The sequence below is a fragment of the Gopherus evgoodei genome, chromosome 11 (genome assembly GCF_007399415.2).
Source record: "Gopherus evgoodei ecotype Sinaloan lineage chromosome 11, rGopEvg1_v1.p, whole genome shotgun sequence".
In the NCBI taxonomy this organism is placed as follows: Eukaryota; Metazoa; Chordata; order Testudines; family Testudinidae; genus Gopherus; species Gopherus evgoodei.
In genome coordinates this window covers 78272843-78290482 of record NC_044332.1, presented here as the reverse complement: position 1 = coordinate 78290482, position 17640 = coordinate 78272843, and the positions used below count along the sequence as shown (strand labels likewise).

Here is a 17640-nt window from a genome sequence, read left to right as displayed (position 1 = left end):
ATGGAGAAGCAAAGCTGGACTGGACCGAGACAGCCCAGCCGATGCCCCACACCCTTGGTAGTGCCTGCAGCAAGCCCTTGTGAGACTCAGGGGCACCGGGAAATCTTTGCTCTGAACTCTGATGAAGGGAACGTGCCATGTGGGGTGTCTACCAAGCAGGGGAGATTCCCAGGCCCCGCTCCCTGTTGGGAGGGATGTTTTGCTGGGATCGATTTCCCCTCGGTGCAGCGTCCCCACTGACTCCGAAGGGGAGGGGGTGCGTGTGCAGAACCAGATGCCTACGGAGCCCCAAGGATCGCAGATGCCAACCCTCGTGCCTCACCCTCTCGCCATCCTCTGTGGCCCTGCATCCCAGCGACCCGGTGCCAGGCACAGGTTTGTGGGGAGAGGGGTGGTAGCTGCCCACAGAGAGGGGTGTGGGAAGTTCTCCTTTCCCCCGGCTCTGCTCTGGGGATGGTGGGGACTGGAAGCCTGCAGGACTCTGTAGGTCTCAGCTTGACACTAGCCGGCCTCCTGGGAGCCATCGGTTCCAGTCCCACCCCGAGGGGTGCCAGATATTCCGCTGGGCTCAGGTGGCTCGTGCCCGTGGAGCTGCGCCCATTTGCCCTAGCTGAGGCGCTGGCCCTGGGTACTTCCCTGTTTGCTCTGTGTGGATGCTGAAGTTCCCAGGGCACATTCTGTGCGAGACGTCACGTTCCCTCTCCTCACCGCTGCGTGGTGGCTGTTGCCCTCCGCCCCAGAGGTGGCTGCATTTCAGGGCAGTTGTGCAAAGCGCTAGAGCAGAACGCCAGTGTGAGAGTGATTTCAGAAGCGTGTCATTTCCAGGGTGGTGACGCAGCCATTACCCAAGAGTCCCTGGCCGAGGCAGCACATCCTGTGCCTCTGAGAGACTCCTCTCCTCTGGCGTCACCCTCCCAACGCAGCCGAGCCGACGGCTAGCGACAGCCTGGCTACACACTCACAGAACAGAGACAGGCCAGCGAGAGCAGGGCCAGGAAGGACCACTTCACCCAGCCACACCCTCTGCAACCATATTGCATTTCCATAATTTATTCATGCCAGGATGCCTTTGTGCCCCCGTGCTATCCTTCAGGGGGATTACATGTGACCTTGGAAATGGCACAGAGCGCCGGGCGGGTGACAGGCTGGAAGGTCAGGGAGGGCTGTATGCGGTCAGGGCGAATGGATGGGGGTGGGAACAGCTGGCCGGTGCTCACCCTGACTGGAAGGCAACAGATGAGACTAAGAACAAGCCAGTAGCATTCCACTGCTCCAGGGGTCTTCAAATCTTTGTACTGGTGACACCTTTCATGCGTGTGAGTCCCCCCTTTTAAATTAAAAACACTTTAATCCATTTAACACCATTCCAAATGCTGGAGGCAAAGTGGGGTTTGGGGTGAAGGCTGACAGCTCACAACACCCCCTATAATAACCTTGTGACCCCCAGTTTGAGAACCCCTGCTCTACTCTCTATAACAGAGAACCTGCTATGGCTTCTGGGGAGACACTCGGCACCTACAGCATTCTGGGGGGGAGGAGAGGGGTTTTTCTTGAGCCCCTTAATGTCAGGTCTTAATTCTTACCAAGGGTCCCCCCTGCTGACGTCAGTGCCCGTTAGTGTCCTGTGAAAAGCTCGAGTAACTCCCATGGAGAGCAGAATTTGGCCCTTCTTTGGACCACCTGTCTGTTCCCATGTGGCAGCCATTGGATACTGGCACAGCTGGACCGTTGCTCTGACCCAGTGTGGTGGGGGGCAGGATAATGGGTTACATTGGCCATGAGGCTATCTCAGGATGGCAGTGCCAAGGGAGCTCAAGACAGCAGATTGTGGCTGTCCAAAGGGGCTGTGGATTCATTTGCCCTCAGGGCGGAATAGGCCAGGAATGGCGCCAGGCAGCAGAGATGACCCAGAGGAAATTAATATCTTGATTCTCCTCTCCCTTCCAGTCGACAGCAGGGATGGGCTGGGAGCGGCTGCCAGTTCGCACCAGTGGGGAAGGGAATGGAGCCCCCCCCGGCTGTCTCTGCACAAGCCTCTCACAGAGCCATGTCCTGCCTCGGCTAACCCAGATGGTGGCTACCACGGGATGGCTAGTATAGGCAAGCTCCAGGCAACCTCCCTGACAGCCTCTGTCCTTTCCTTCTGCCCCTGCACTGGATTTCCGGAGGGGCTGAGGAAAGACGAAATAGCCACCTCTAGGGGAGGTCCATTGATAGGGCACGGACCCGGGCACCTCCTGGGCTCACCCAGCTGTCCAGGGTTCAGAGGACAAGCCCGTGGCAATCAGGGCTGAGTCCTGGCCATGCAGATGGGAGCCAGCCCCCTTTCCCCAATCCCAGCTCTGTGCAAGCGGGTGCCCAGGTGGGGAATGGTGATTTGTGACTGGCCACAGCGGTCCCCGGGCTGCCCACCTGGTGGCACGGCGAGGGGCCAGGTGTCCGCCCCACGCTGCAGGAGAAACCCTTGGGCCAAGGCCTTGAGCAATCGGTCAGGAACAGGGCCCCCTTACACAATGCTGCGAAGCAGGAACTGGGGCCGCAGCTCTTCCTGGCGGAGGCTTGAGCAACCCCCAGGCCAGGAGCCGGGGGGGGGGCGGGGGTGCACTCAGGCTCAGGGACCCCCACAGTGGCTGGGCTTCTGAGTCAGGGCTGGGGCGAGGCTGGGGTGGGCAGCACAGGCCGGGGTGCAGCGGCCGAGGAAGGAGCTGGGCAGAGAGAGAGGGTTGGACGTGCTCATAGCATCGCGCTCCAGCGTGTCCTGTATAGCGTGCTCCCTCTGTGTCGCCTTGCGCTCAGGCGCTGCCCGCGGGCCCCAGCAAGCTGCCCATCCGGCCCTCCTGGGACGGGCACTGAACCATTCGGGGGAGACGGGCCAGGCCCCTGCGCTGGGGCCCCTGGGTCGAACGGATCTGCTGTAACGCCACATTGCCCCGCTCTCTGCTGCTGCTAGACCGGGGAAGGAGCAGGGCAGCTGGCCCCAGGGCTACCAGCGCAGGGGAAATCAGGGACCCTTTGCGAAGCCCCCCCCCAAGCTACAGAGCCCAAGGTTCAAGGGGCAGCAGCTCCCCCCTCCCACCGTGGGGTAGCTGGGCACAGGACAGGTGAGGGGCGCATGCCGGGGGTGTTGGTGGAGTTAGGGGAATGATGGGTACGTAGCAGGGGTGCCCCCGGGGGTTCAGGTTATTACTCCTGCGGGGATCGTCCTCCGCCCTTCATGGGGACAGAGCCGGAAGAGCGAGCTTCATGCCACCCTGTTCCTGGCGGGGCGGGGGCTCCTGAGGTGGCAGGGTTGGAGCTGGCCCTGGCTGGCACCCACCCGGGAGAACCCCCCACCCCAGCCGGTGACTTTGTCTGGCGCTCCTAGGCCCGCAGGAAGCCACAGCCGCGTCCAACAGGCCGGCTTCCAGCTGCGAACATGCAGGCTGGGTTTGCCAAACGGAGCCTCGAGGCGCAGGTGCCCGACTCCCATGGGATCCTAGAGAGTCTGCAACCCAACTCCCTTGGGCTCTTGGGACAATCCCAGAACCTCCCGGGCGCCCTGGCAGGGGGATGGCAGGGTCCCGACGCGGCATCGATCCCCTGGCAGGGCCCCATTGGCAGACCAGCACGGAGATGGAAGGGTCCCATCCAATGATGCTCCTTAGGGTAGGATCCTGGTACATTGTGCCCTGGAGCTCAGGAAGCCCAGCTCTGGATGCCCACTGGTGCGATCAGGTGCCGGGGCGTAGGGTTTGCTCAGAGGATGCCCTGCTGCTGGGGTTTCTGGGATTGGACGGGGGGACAGCCTCTTCAAACAGGCTAAGAGGCTGTCCGAGCCTTCCCAACCCCCTCTGGGACCGGAGCCGGCGCAGTCCCCGCGGGCAGGGGGAGGGCCGGTCTGTAACGGTGGCTGGGAACCCTCTTGCCCAACCAACCTCGTCGCAATTCGCTGCAATCAGGCCAGGAAACCTCGCTGGGGTGGTTGGCAAAGAGGCATCTCCCCTGCCCCCTCCCGTGCGTCATGCCGAGGGGCTGCCACCCGGCGCCTTCAACCCACTGGGGGCAGCACCCGGTGCCTTCAGCCCTCGCCCCAGACCAGCGTCTCTCGGTTTAACCGGTGGAGCACCTCGCCGTGCCTCCGCCCCTCCTCAGAGGCCAGCCTCTCCCCCTCGCTGGCACTGAGCCCTGCGGTGCCCGCAGGGATCGACCCCCGGACAGCACAAGCCACTGCCCCCGGAGCTAAAGGATGCGCTCCCTCAGCTGCGAGGAAGTAGCAGGCTGTTATCACCCCTGTGGCCACGTGAGCCAAAGCCGGGGATGTCGAGGGGCTTTGGATCCGGGGGAGACAGGCCCCTGCACTCCACGGTCTTCAGTGCTAGACGTGACTAGGTCGAAACAGCACCTTGGTGCTGAATCAGCCCCCTCCGAGTCCCGGCACATCAGAGCCAGCCCTGCCACCTCCTTCAGCAGAACTGAACGTCTCCGGCCTGTGCCCGTCAGCCCTGCTCTGCGGGAGGGAGCTGTCCCCCGCAGTTCCAGCTGCAGCATCTCTGGCACTGGGGGAGCCGGAAGACCCTTCCCATAGGGGCACAGGACCTGGGGCAGACCCAGTCTCCAGGGTGCCAAAGGTGCACAGCCGGCCTGGGGTTCCAGGAGTGGCTGTTAGGCCAGCAGCAGCTTTCCTGGGAAACGGAGAGAACCTGGACTGGAAGCGACGCGAGACAACACGCAGAGGCCGGCTTTGCTGAGTGTAACTGCACATCAGAGCTGCTGTGGGGCCTGGTCTCCTTTCGTCACAGATCAGGGACCTTCGCTAACAGCTCTGCTCAAGCCAAGAGTTTGTGGACGGAGCCGCTACGTGGGTCCTCAGCAGGCTCTGAACCCGGGACCTTCAGCATCGCAGCACAGCCCTGTGCTGCTTGAACAACTCCGTTAGCAGTAGTAGGCTGTTATCCTCTATGTGGGCCAGTCACTAGAGGGGGCTAACACACACACGACTGCCATTCATTTTAAGGCGCCCCCAGGGCTGAAGGGCCTGGACTTGGCCGGGTCTCTGCACCGGAATGGTCTCCCCGGGACAGGCCGTGGGGAAGCTTCTGCAGGGCCGAGTGAGGGCCCAACCCAACAGGTTCTAGCCGCGGCCCCGCCGCCAGCGCGGGGGCACGGGAAGGGTTACAGACACTCCGGTCCCACAGGAACGGTCTCCCCAGCTGGAGGCAGGGTGCACAGGACGCGGGCCCTGCTCAGGTGCCCTTGAAATTCCTCTTCTGCCAGCAGAGCAGACAGCAGCGCTCCTTCCTGCCGCTCTCCACCGAGCAGGCCTGGCAGACGGTGCCCTGGCACAGCCTGCAGAGAGAGCCAGGCAGGTGACGCGGCCCGCGTCAGTCACCACCGGCACCCGCCCTCCCACACCCGCTGCGCCCACCCTCACCCCAGGAGCCCCTCCCCACACCCAGAGAACAGATCCCATCTCTCGCTTTCATCAATTTCCTGTGCCTGGGAGGGAGGACCAGGGGGGCCCCCATAATGCTGCAAGGCAGGGGAGAGCTGAGCAGGGGGACCAGGGAACCCCCAAACGGTGCTGGGCAGGACTGAGTGGGGGAGCCCCATAATGCCACGGGGCACGGCTAGGCAGGGGAGAAGGGTAATAACAACAGGCTCCCATGGCCAGATGACTTGGCACGCGTTCCGTTCCCATTGACCTCTCCCCCCACCCAACTGCCCCCCACTTCTTGTGGCCATGGCCCCTCACCTGCACTGGTACCTGCGGGAGAGAAACCCGAAGTCCTGGCTGCAGCGGGCGCACAGGCTGAGGTCCTGGGGCACCACGCTGGGGGCCCGGCAGTCGATGCCCTCCGTCTTCTGCCACAAGGCGTCCTTCTCCCTGGGGTGAGGGGAGGGGTCCATCATTCCCTTCCTGTGATGTTACCATTCGACTCCAGCCCTCACTGCTACCCCCCGGCCCCATCCCAGGGGACGGGCTCCCCCTGCCAGCCCCCAAACCATCCTTACTAAAGTCCCAGCCCTGCCGAGCCCCAGGGCCACCCTCGGAGGTCTCACGGTGCCGCGTCGCCCCCCAGCTGCCAGGTGTGAGCGGGGCAGCCTCTGCAGCTCCCTCACCCATCATAGGAGTGTGTGTGTGACCTGCCCATCCCCTGCCCGAGCCAGCTCCCTCAGTGACCCCCCCCAGCAGCAGACTGGCCCTCTGCCTCCCTCCCCCCAAACGTCCACCGTTTGAGCTAAGGAATCCAGGCATGTGGTGGCCGCTGCGGCAGGCTGTCACCCTCTCCATGGGGAAGCCGTTACACACACACACTTGGGGGTGTGTTACACAATGGCCCCAGCTGCATGCAGAGTCACAGCGACCACACACAAATGGCCGATGCGATAGCTGGTTTGCGAGTGCAATGACCCCATGCACTGGCTCCCATGCAATTCTTGCCCCCTCTGGACTGACAATCAGGGCGACACTTGGCTACCTGACAACATGACAAGGTTGTGCACGTTGGCAAAAATAATCCCAGCTATCCATACCCAATGATGGGGGCTAAATTAGCCGCTACCGCTCAAGAGAGAGATCTGGGAGTCACTGTGGACAGTTCTCTGAAAACATCCACCCCACATGCAGCGGCCGTCAAAAAAGTGAACAATGTTAGGAACCACTCGGAAAGGGACAGATAATAAGACAGAAAATATCACAGTGCCTCTGTATAAATCTCTGGTAGGCCCACACCTTGAATACTGCGTAGTTCTGGTCGCTGGATCTCAAGAAAGATAGACTGGAAGTGGGAAAAGGTCAGAGAAGAGCAACAAAAACGATTAGGGGGATGGAAGAGCGATTAAAAACTCTGGAACTGTTCAGCTTGGAAAAGAGACGACTCGGGGGGATATGACAGAGGTCTATAAAATCACGACTGGTGTGGAGCAAGTGAGGAGGGAAGTGTTATTTACCCCTTCCCGTAACACCTGAACTAGGGGTCCCCTGATGAAATTAACAGGTTTTAACAGGTTGAAAACAAACAAAAGGAAGTATTTCTTCACGCAACGCACAGCCAACCTGTGGAACTCCCTGCCAGGGGATGCTGTGAAGGCCTAAAGCATACCGGGGTTCAAAAAAGAATGAGAGAACTTCCTGGAGGACAGGTCCATCAATGGCTTTTAGCCAGGCTGGGCAGGGATGGTGTCCCTAGTCTCTGTTTGCCAGAAGCTGGGAGTGGGCGACAGGGGATGGATCACTTGGTGATTCCCTGTTCTGTTCACTCCCACTGGGGCACCCGGCACTGGGCACTGTCAGAGGACGGGACACTGGGCTGGAGAGACCTCCGGTCTGACCCACTGTGGCTGTTCTCATGAAAACTGGAACCATCCTTAGTTCCTCTAGGGTTGCACAAACCTCACCGGCGAGCCAAGGCTCTGAGCCGATGGGCTGCGCATTTGCAGGGCTCTGGGTCCGGCTTAGCCCCAGGGCTCAGCACCGTTAGCTGCAGCTGGAGGCTCGAAGCTCTTTGAAAAGGCAGCTCTGAAGCCTGGGCTGGAAGACGAGCCAGGTGGGGCTGGGGCCCAGGTGTGGCCCTGCTGGCTGCTAGCGCCACCTGCTGCCCAGCGAGAATGAGCTCGGTGTTAGCCTAGCTCCCCATTTGTGCACCTCACAGAATCTCCAAAAGAGAGACCCGGGGCTGGGATCGCAGGGGGCTGCGGGTCGGGAGTGAGGGGCACCAGCCGAGCTGTGTGTTTGGGGGGCTTGGGGCTGGGATCACAGGGGGCTGCGGGTCGGGATTGAGGGGCACCAGCCGAGCTGTGTGTTTGGGGGGCTCGGGGCTGGGATCGCAGGGGGCTGCGGGTCGGGAGTGAGGGGCACCAGCAGAGCTGTGTGTTTGGGGGGCTCGGGGCTGGGATCGCAGGGGGCTGCGGGTCGGGAGTGAGGGGCTCCGGCAGAGCTGTGTGTTTGGGGGGCTTGGGGCTGCGATCGCAGGGGGCTGCGGGTCGGGAGTGAGGGGCACCGGCAGAGCTGTGTGTTTGGGAGGCTCAGGGCTGGGAACGCAGGGGGCTGCGGGTCGGGATTGAGGGGCACCAGCCGAGCTGTGTGTTTGGGGGGCTCGGGGCTGGGATCACAGGGGGCTGCGGGTCGGGAGTGAGGGGCACCAGCAGAGCTGTGTGTTTGGGGGGCTTGGGGCTGGGATCACAGGGGGCTGCGGGTCGGGATTGAGGGGCACCAGCCGAGCTGTGTGTTTGGGGGGCTCAGGGCTTAGATAGCAGGGGGCTGCAGGTTGGGACTGAGGGGCACCGGCAGAGCTGTGTGTTTGGGGGGCTCAGGGCTGGGAACGCAGGGGGCTGCGGGTCAGGATTGAGGGGCACCAGCCGAGCTGTGTGTTTGGGGGGCTCAGGGCTGGGATCGCAGGGAGCTGCGGGTCGGGATTGAGGGGCACCAGCCGAGCTGTGTGTTTGGGGGGCTCAGGGCTTAGACAGCAGGGGGCTGCAGGTCGGGATTGAGGGGCACCGGCAGAGCTGTGTGTTTGAGGGGGTTGGGGCTGGGATCGCAGGGGGCTGCGGGTTGGGATTGAGGGGCATCGGCAGAGCTGTGTGTTTGGGGGGCTGAGGGCTGGGATCACAGGGGGCTGCCAGTCGGGAATGAGGGGCACCGGCAGAGCTGTGTGTTTGGGGGGCTGAGGGCTGGGATCACAGGGGGCTGCCGGTCGGGAATGAGGGGCACCGGCAGAGCTGTGTGTTTGGGGGGCTCAGGGCTGGGATCACAGGGGGCTGCGGGTCGGGAATGAGGGGCACCGGCAGAGCTGTGTGTTTGGGAGGCTGAGGGCTGGGATCGCAGGGGACTGCAGGTCGGGAGTGAGGGGCACTGGCAGAGCTGTGTGTTTGGGGGCTCAGGGCTGGGATTGCAGGGGGCTGCAGACTCAGGTTTCCAAGTGATGGAGCATGGAGGCTGCATCTCCTCTCCCCGACCCTGGCTCCCACTTCATGGGCATAGTTTAGGAGTGCAAGGGGGGGCATTGCCCTCCCCCAATCTGCAAGCCTCTGGCAAGCATGGAGTTTGCCACCCACATGACGTGCAATCTGTTGGTCTGACTGGAGCTACTCCCCCAAATATAGAGGCCAGACTATGTCTATGTCCCCCCGAAATCTCCCCTCGTTCCTCGCCTCCCAGCCCGCTCACCGGAGCAGTTCCAGCAGCCGGCCCTTCACCTCCCGGACGAGCTCCTGCTGCTCAGCCAGCTGCCCTCGGTGTTCCTTCTCTCGCTCCTTGGCTTCTCTCTGTGCTCTCTCCAGCGCCAGCCTGAACTGCTCCCCGTCCTGCCGGGCCCTGGGCAGAAGGACAAGCCCTGAGATGGCTGAGCCCTGGCAAGCATTAGCTGCGGGGTGCTGGAGAGGAGACGCCGGGATCCACCGCTGGGGTCTGTCGCCAGGACAGGGAACGGCCGGACAGGGTGCCACTCTGGACTGCAAGGGCACCCAGCTCCGGCAGTGATGCCCCGAAGGGGGTCAGCCCCACGTTGTATGTGGACGGGCCTGAGCCATCTCAGCCAGAGCCAGGCGGCCAGCTGAAGCTCCCCTGTAGAAAACGCCACCAATATTTCTGGGGCCAAATGAACGCCGCAAAGCAGGGCCAGCGTCTCGCCAGGGCGGGCAGGAAACCCAGAGACGATCCCGCTGGGGGGGCAGCTTTGCACAGGTCTGTATTTGAGGCTGGCTGGGAAAGGATGATTTCCCCTGGCACAGAGGCCAGGGGTGGAACCATGGGGGAAAGACAGAGGGTTTATGCTCTTTATTGCTTCTCGTTGGGGTTTTACATCCAGTTTGGTTTTTAACACTGGGTCATCTCCAGCTCAGTACACTCTCTGGCCATCTGTGGATCTAGAAGGATCCTGCGAGCCCTGAGCAGCAGAGGGGAAGGATGTTTATTGGGAGCATTTGGAGCTCTCTGGATTTCGGTTAAGATGGGCGTCTGGGGGGAAGCTGTCAGGGCTATGGACTCAGCCTGGCCATGCCTTCCAAGAAAGCCCCAGATCTGCGGGCCAGATTCACAGCTGGTGGAAACCCAGGGGCACTCGGTTGATTGCCATCAGCTGAGGAGCTGACCAGCATCTCTGAGTCTTCCTAGAAGTCCTGCATCTAAAAAGGGGAGGCGGAAACTCGCCCTGGCTTAAGCTCCTATGGAAGAACAACCAGATCCTCTAAGAACCCCAATTTGTAAAGACCCCCAAGGCACAAGGCACCTCCTTCCCTATGAGCAATTCTCCTCTAAGCACCGTGTACAGTCCGATTGGCTGATGCACCCTATGCAGCTTGGCCCATTGGCGGCTGTGCATCATCTGATTGGCGGGTGTGTCAGTCAGTCAGCTCTTGGGCTCTCTTCCAACTGGCTGCTGTGTCGGTGAGCCTGCCCCAAGGGTACGTTGGAATCTGGGTGCCAGCATTTCTAAGGTGCCCATCACCACGGTATCTGGGCTGCCCGGAGCCCAGCTGGTTCACTGTCCTGGCTCTCTGTGAGCCTCTCGTTAGACCCGGTTCGGATCACTTCCCCCCGGTGCTGCTGGCCTTAGTGGCATCTCGCCTGACGTTCCCTGCTGGGGGAGCGAGGTGGGAATCAGGCCCGCTGGCTGGGGCAGCAGCTGCGCGTTGTAAGGGATCCCGAGGGCACAGGCGCTTCCACCCCAGGCAGCGCAGGGTACACAGGGCACTGGCCGGGCTGGCTGAGTCTCCTACCTGCCCAGCTGCTCCACCAGGTGCTTTGCTTCCTCCTCCTTGGCCTTTACCAGCTGCTCTTTCTGCTGGGCCTCCCCCATCGCCTTCTCCAGGTGCGTGGTCAGGTGCTAGCGGGGTAAAGCACTAATGTGAGGCCAGCCTGGGCTCCCCAACTGGACTACATTTCCCGTGATGCATCCCAGCCGCGTGACAGCCCACCCCACATGGGGTGACACTGGTGCATCATGGGAGATGTAGTCTGACCAGGGAGCCTAGGCCATAGAGGTAAACAGGTGAATGAGACGCCTGAACTACAACACCCACGATGCACTGCAGCAGCTTGTCTAAATCAAAATACTTGGCGGTTTGTTTTTTTTTTTGTTGAAAACTCAACATTTCCCATGGAGAACCCCTCACCCCCATTTCCCTCCTGCATTGCGCTCCAGCTCCATTACCTGCCTTCAAATGGCCAGTTCCTACCTTCACCATCTCTTCGACACTCTTCCTTGGTTTCTGCTCTGGACTGGCCTTCTCCAGCATGGCTGCTGCTCCCAGGTCCTCCGGCGGTTCCCCTGCCAGCACCTGCTTGTCCATCTGCGGCCCACCCCCTCCAGCTGCTTTCTCCTCCTCTGCGCCCCGTCCTCTGGCCAGCCCCAGGGGTTCCTCATCCCCAGCTTCCGTCCGGTCACCTCCCCCCACCCGCTCTAGCTCCGCGGCAGCTCGGGCCAGCGTCTCCTCCAAGGCGCCCTTCTCTGCCAGCACGGCGGCGAGCTGTCCCCTGGCCTGCTCCAGCGAGTCGGCAGCCCTCTGCTTCTCCAGCTCCAACGTCTGCACCTGGTGCCGGAGCGCCACAATCTGCCCGTCGCTCTCCTCCTTCTGCCGGACCAGCGCTTCCTGCAGCCGGGTGTCCTCTCGCTGGCTGCGGGCCCTCAATTCCTCCAGCTCGTCTCGGAGCTGTGCTGCCTCCCGGGCACGGCTCTCCAGGGCGGCCGCTGTGCTTTGCACTTGCTTGGCCAGGACGTCTCTCTCTTCGGAGGCTGCCTGCAGCACGGCTTGGAGCTGCTGTTTCTCCTCTCTCTCCGCCCGCCTTTGCTCCTCGTACTCCACCAGCTGCCTCCTCAGCTCAGCCACAGCCCTCTCGTGCCCGGCTCGCTCCTCGGTCCCTCGCGCCTCCAGCTGGGCCTTCTCGCTCGCGAAGCCCGCGGCTGCTTCCGCCAGCCGGGAGGCCACCGCGACGTTTTCGGCCAGGGCATCCCGCAGCTTGGCCGACTGCCCCTCCAGCTCCTCCTGCAGGCCCCGTGCCCCTTCCTCCTTGTCCATCAGGGCCCCCTCCGCCTGCTCCAAAGCCGCCTGGAGGGAAGCGTTTCGCTCCTGCTGTGCAGCCAGCTCCTTCTGGAGATCCTGAGCCTCTAGCCGGGCAGCCGCCAGGCTCTGCCCCTGAGACACCGCCGACTCCAGCAGGGCCTCTCGCTCCCTCTCCAGCTCCCTTCCCTCCGCCAGGGCCTGCTCCAGCTTCTGTCTCAGCCCCTCGGCCTGCAGCTCGGCCTGCCGGAGCCTCTGGGCCGTCTCCTCCTCTGGGCCGCGTGGGGGGCTGCTGCTGGGCCCTTCCCGCTGCCCCTCGCTGAGCTGGCTCTGCAGAGCCGCCACCTGGGCCTCCGTCTCCTCCAGCTTCCCCTCGCTCGCACTCAGCTTCTCCTGGAGCCTCTGGCACCGCGACAGCAGCTGCTGGTGCCTCAGCTCCTGGGCTTCTGCTCCGGCCAGGCGTTCCCTCCTCTCGGCCTCCTGCGCTCTCAGCCGTCGCTCGGCCTCCTCCAGGGCCTTGGCAGCGGCCCGAGCCTCCTGGCGCTGGCCGGCCGCCATGGCTGCCTCTTGCTCGGCGTCGTGCATCGCCTGGGAAAGCTGCTCGGCGAGCTCCTGCTGACGCTTCTCCCTCTCTGCCAGCCTGGCTCCGTGCTGCACCTCCAGCTCCGCCAGCTCGTGCGCCTGGGCTGCCCGCAGGGCCGCCGTCTCCTCTTCCCTCTGGGACAGCTGCTGCCTCAGGGCACTCACCAGCACGTCCATCTCCTCCAGGGTGTCGCTCAGGAAGGCCTTGGAGTCCTGGAGCTCCTGGATCTGCCTGTCCTGCTCCTCCACCTGGCGGCTGCAGCTCTGGGCTGCCTCCTGCTGCAGCCTGGCCTCCTCCTCGCGGTGGCGTTGCGCTTGCTGAGCCAACATGGACTCCAGCTCCCGGGCAGCGGCCAGGCTGCTTTGCAGCTCCCTGTCCAGTGCCTCGACCTGCAGCTGCAGCTGGGCGTTGACCCTCTGGAGCTCAGCCTCTGGCTTTCCATCGCCAGCTGCCTCCAAGCCCCGTTGCTGGGAACCTGCCTCTTGCCCAGTGTCCCGGCTCCTCTCCAAAGAGGCCATTGTTGCCGTATGTTCCCTGGGCTCTTCCAGTCTGGGCTGGAACGGGTCATCAGTGCTAAGCCCCGGGGATCGGCTGACCTGTCCCGGGAGCTGGGGCTCATCCTCGGGGCCTCTCCTGGCTCCGTGGTGTTTCTCGCTGTCTCCAGCCGGGTTCCCAACCTACAGCGGTGAATAAGCGCAGAGCTAGAGCGAGGGATGGCTCCTTGGGAGATATCTGGGGACAAGTGGGTCTGTGCCCCTGTTTTTGGCTAGGAGGAAAACCACCTACTCCTACGCCCAGCTAACGGGCTGGGGCTCTTAGCTCAGGTGGTAGAGACCTGGGCTTTGGCGCTGGAGGCCCTGGGTTCAATCTCCCAGCCCAGCCCACCCCACCCTGGGAGCTCTTGACTGACCAGCTGCATCAGACCCACGTGAGATTCAGTCACCGCTGGCTGCGGCACCGTCTCTGCTGGGCTCTTCTAACCCGGTGGTGGTGCCGTGGTTACAACTGACCTGCCCACGCTGTGGATCTGGGGCTGCATGCCCACCTCCAACGCATGCTGGGAAAGCCGGCCGGCTAATGCTCCTCACGCCCGCAGAGTGGCACCCGCCAGCTTTGCAGCAACGCATGCTGGGATGCACCACTGCACTGAGGTGGGAGGCCGGGGTCAGTCAGCACAGTGGGGTGGATCTGGTCTGTGTAGCCACACAACAGGCAGACAGCCTGGTGACAGTCAAGCGGCATCCTGGGCTCCTGGCATGGGTGAAACATAGCGTGTGGCTATAAAGCCAGTTTAGAGACAGCCCCGTTACTGATGCAGCTTGAGGCCAGAGCGTCTGCCTTGACGTGACAGCAGCAGTGCCTCAACCCATGCTCCGAGCGGACTCCCTCCTGGCACCGCGGGGTGCTTTGGAAATACAGTGAACAATGCGGTCCCAGCGCCCCACCCTGGGGCAGGATCACCTACCGGGCAGGCCGGCCCCTCCTTCTGGCTGGTCATGGGGCTTTGGCTGGAGGATCTGGACAGAGTCCTAAAGGAAACAAACACGCTCAGGGTAACGACCTAGAAGGTGCCTGTTCCAGCTGTTTCTGCCTTCCCTGACCGAATCCTGCCACAGAGAGCTGCAGATGAAACGCCCACCTGAGGGCGGTCTGGCCCCACTGCCCCGCACAGTAACATTTACATGGGAGAGACCCCCTGGGAAAGTAACACTCCAGCTGGAAACATTTCCCCAGCCCCACAGATAAAGCTGCCCAGTCCCCCTTCTCCCCTGGGTCCTGTATGGATGGGCTGGGCCGAGTTGTGTCCATGACACTGCTTTCAGGACAGGGGGTCAGAAACAGCCCTGGTAGGGTGTGATCAGCACCGAGCCTGGACCAGAGCCCCTGTTCTTGGAGAAGTTTCTCCTGAACCAGCAAATCCGCTTGGAGACTTGAAGGCCAGAGGAGACGCTGCAGAGGAAGGCGAACCCCCTGCCCCCCGCCCCACACACACACACATCAGGGTCTCTCCCAATCTTATCTAGGGGAAAAATCCTTCCTGACCCCAGACCCTGAGCATGGGGATGAGACCCAGCAGCTCGACACCCGGGATGAATTCTCAGCAGTAACTCAGAGCTCTCCCCATCTCACGTCCAGCTTGACCAGAAGCTGGGGGCAGGCGGCACCAGGCTGGGGTCTTGCATTTAGGGATCTGATCATGCGTTTCTGCTGAATTTGGGCCCTGTCCAGCCTTCCCTGGCTGCGACAGTGAAGATTGGCTAAGTGATGGGTGCTGATCAAGGCTACCCTATTGCTACGGGGCCGTGGCAGGTGGCCCAGCTCTTGGCACCAACTCCTAGCCCTTGGGGGTCTGGCCCCATCGGGGTTACCCCTCGTGCATGATCTAAACCTCATCCTTCTCCCAACTGCCTTGTCATCCGTGATGGGGTAGGTGACAAAGCAGGGTATGTTCTTAGTGCTTTGCATGAACACTGCACGTGCCTCAGTTTCCCTGTGTGCCGCGTGTGTGTAATGAGGGGGTGGGAGATGGTTGTTGTTGCAGAGGACCAGGTGTGACCTTGCCTAGCAGTCGAGACCCCGGGCACTGGCCTGGAGATTGGGGACCCAGTGACTGGTGACTGGGAGGCCCAGCACAGCTTGAGAGGCAGCCGGTTAAACGGGGCTTATTTAGTCTGCAGAAGAGAAGAATGAGGGTGGATTTGATAGCTGCTTTCAACTACCTGAAAGGGGGTTCCAAAGAGGCTGGATCTAGACTGTTCTCAGTGGTACCAGGTGACAGAACAAGGAGCAATGGTCTCCAGTTGCAGTAGGCGAAGTCTAGACTGGATATTAGGAAACACTATTTCACTAGGAGGGTGGTGAAGCACTGGAATGGGTTCCCTAGGGAGGTGGTGGAATCTCCTTCCTTAGAGGTTTTTAAGGTCAGGCTTGACAAAGCCCTGGCTGGGATGATTTAGCTGGGGTTGGTCCTGCTTTGAGCAGGGGGTTGGACTAGATACCTCCTGAGGTCCCTTCCAACCCTGATATTCTGTGATCCTATGAATGGGCCGAGGAGAGCGGGTCCCATGACCAGAGCAGCCAGTGTGGGAACAAAGGACGGGTTTACCTGGGACGGAGGACAAAGGCCGGAGAGGAGCTGTTGGGGGAGATGATACCAGTGATGTGGGGGAAGCAGGGGGTGGCTGGACTGGGGAGAGATGTTCTGGGCTGAGGGTTGCTAGGCCCCGGGGCCCTGAGAAGTGCCTGGGCTGGGTTCAGATGCTCAATAAACCCCCTGTGTTACGTTGGCGGAGAGTCACGGCAGGCTACAGACCCGGGGGGGGGTGCATTGCTCCCTCTGGGAGTGGAGGCCCCGGGGGTCCAGAGCGAGTCGACCTCTGGAGGGGGCCCACGGCAGAGACAGACATGCTAAGGCTCAGAGCGGTGCAGCTCCAGGAGGCAGAGGGGGTTAACCCCCGGAGAGAGAGTGGACCCCCAAGAAGGGCCATTGCACTGAAAGGGGTTCCTCCCAGAGACTGGCCAGAGCTGAGAGAGCACAGGGGCCTCTGAGTCCACCTCACACTGGCCCATAAAGGGTTAACAGAGGCCAGATGGGCCAATTAACCTATTGGGCTGAGGGGAGCGCAGCTGGGCAGGAACAGGTGGGGCCCGTTTAAAGCCCAGGAGCTGAGAGCAGAATGGGGCACTGGGGAGCCGTCTGCAGTTGCTCCCCGGAGATGGGAGCTGTGTTTGGGGAGACAGAGGCTGGAGAGGAGGCTGCAGGGCCGCAGAGAGCGAGCGAACGAACGAACGCGGCAGCAGAGGACCTCAGCCATGGAAGGAGCTGATTCCCCGGAGCGGCCAGGAGCAGGTGCCACCTGCGGTGAGTGGACCCCGTGACACCGTCCCTCCCCACTCTGCCAGGGGGTTGGAGGACCAGTTCCCAGCCTGTTCACTTCAGCTATTGACCAGTCGTGTCTCGGGCCAGGCGGCTGCTCGTCCGAGTCGCAGGGCTCTGCCTTTGCTCCTTGACTGGGTAGACCGTGAAGAACAATTAGCGTCCGGCCGGTACGAATACAGGGAAGTCACCCCGGGTGCTTGTCGCAGGCCGGCTGGGGAGGGGGTTCATGAGTATTAGCCGTGGAGCCTGGCATGAGGACACTTGGTGCCAGTATCTCCTGGAAGGAGGAAGGACAGTCTGGCGTGAGAAGTGAGCAGCCCGGGCTCTGGTCCCAGCTCACCCGGCCTGCTGCAGTTGGCTCAGTCTGGCTGTGGTCACCGTCCATCTGCAAAACGCAGCTCCTGACCTCCCTGTGGAGGGGGCTGCCGGAGGGGGTGTATGTGGAGGGGGGGGTGGGGACGGCTTTGTCGGGGGGGAGGCTGTCTGTGTGATGCAGCTATGACAATTCCGGGAACCTGCATCCCTCAGAGGGCGAAGTCAAGGAGGAGGAGGAGCTGCCGCTTGGCGTTGCTCCCCAGTGATCAGCTGCTCAGAGGCTGGGTGTAAATGGGGGCTTTGAGTCGCTGCCCCCTGGCCTGGTGTACGGGTGTGTCCAGCTCGACCACGGAAAGACTCTCCGGCTGCGTTTGGCAGGAGATCGGAGGCTGCACGGTGAGGAGTGTGACCCTGCTCTTGGGGGCTGGAAGCAAGGGCTGCCTACGCTGTTAGGGATTAGCCCTTTCTTCCCCTCTGTCTTTTTGATGTGGTGTAGTAAATCTAGTGGGAAGCGGCAAACCTGGGGAGGGAGCCAGCGTCCAGGGAAGAGCAGGCAAAAAACCAAAGTGGCTTCAAGACTGTGCGGGATCCGTTCATGGAGAGGGTCAGACCAAAGACCTGTCTAGCCCCATGTCCTGTCTGCCGACAGTGTCCTGCAATGGCATGTTGCCCATCTGCAACGGCTAGTGTAACCCACACACCTCCTGGGTGTGGTGGTCTGTCCCATCTGGGGGGGGGTAGTTGGCTTTTAGCTCATGCACGAAGCTCCAGAGGCCCCAGGTTCGATCCTGCCCACTAGCTCCGGATATCTCCCACAGCGGGGATGGGACACTGAGTTACTACAGAGAATTGTCTTCCGGGTGTCTGGCTGGTGGGTCCTGCCCCG

The 17640-nt window shown here is 62.1% G+C and overlaps 1 protein-coding gene across 1 annotated transcript in view; it reads right to left on the bottom strand.

The window, feature by feature from the left end:
• Positions 1 to 1392: 1392 nt before the first annotated feature.
• The window catches only part of RUFY4 (RUN and FYVE domain containing 4), a 28796-nt gene continuing 12548 nt past the window's right edge, over positions 1393 to 17640 (bottom strand). Inside the window, exons 7-12 of the mRNA XM_030580479.1 lie at positions 14025 to 14088; positions 11155 to 13236; positions 10696 to 10802; positions 9146 to 9292; positions 5732 to 5863; positions 1393 to 5325 (exon numbers count right to left, since the gene is read on the bottom strand). Coding sequence (XP_030436339.1) covers positions 5223 to 5325; positions 5732 to 5863; positions 9146 to 9292; positions 10696 to 10802; positions 11155 to 13236; positions 14025 to 14088 — 2635 coding nt within the window. The 3' untranslated portion in view covers positions 1393 to 5222. The remainder of the gene's footprint in view (positions 5326 to 5731; positions 5864 to 9145; positions 9293 to 10695; positions 10803 to 11154; positions 13237 to 14024; positions 14089 to 17640) is intronic.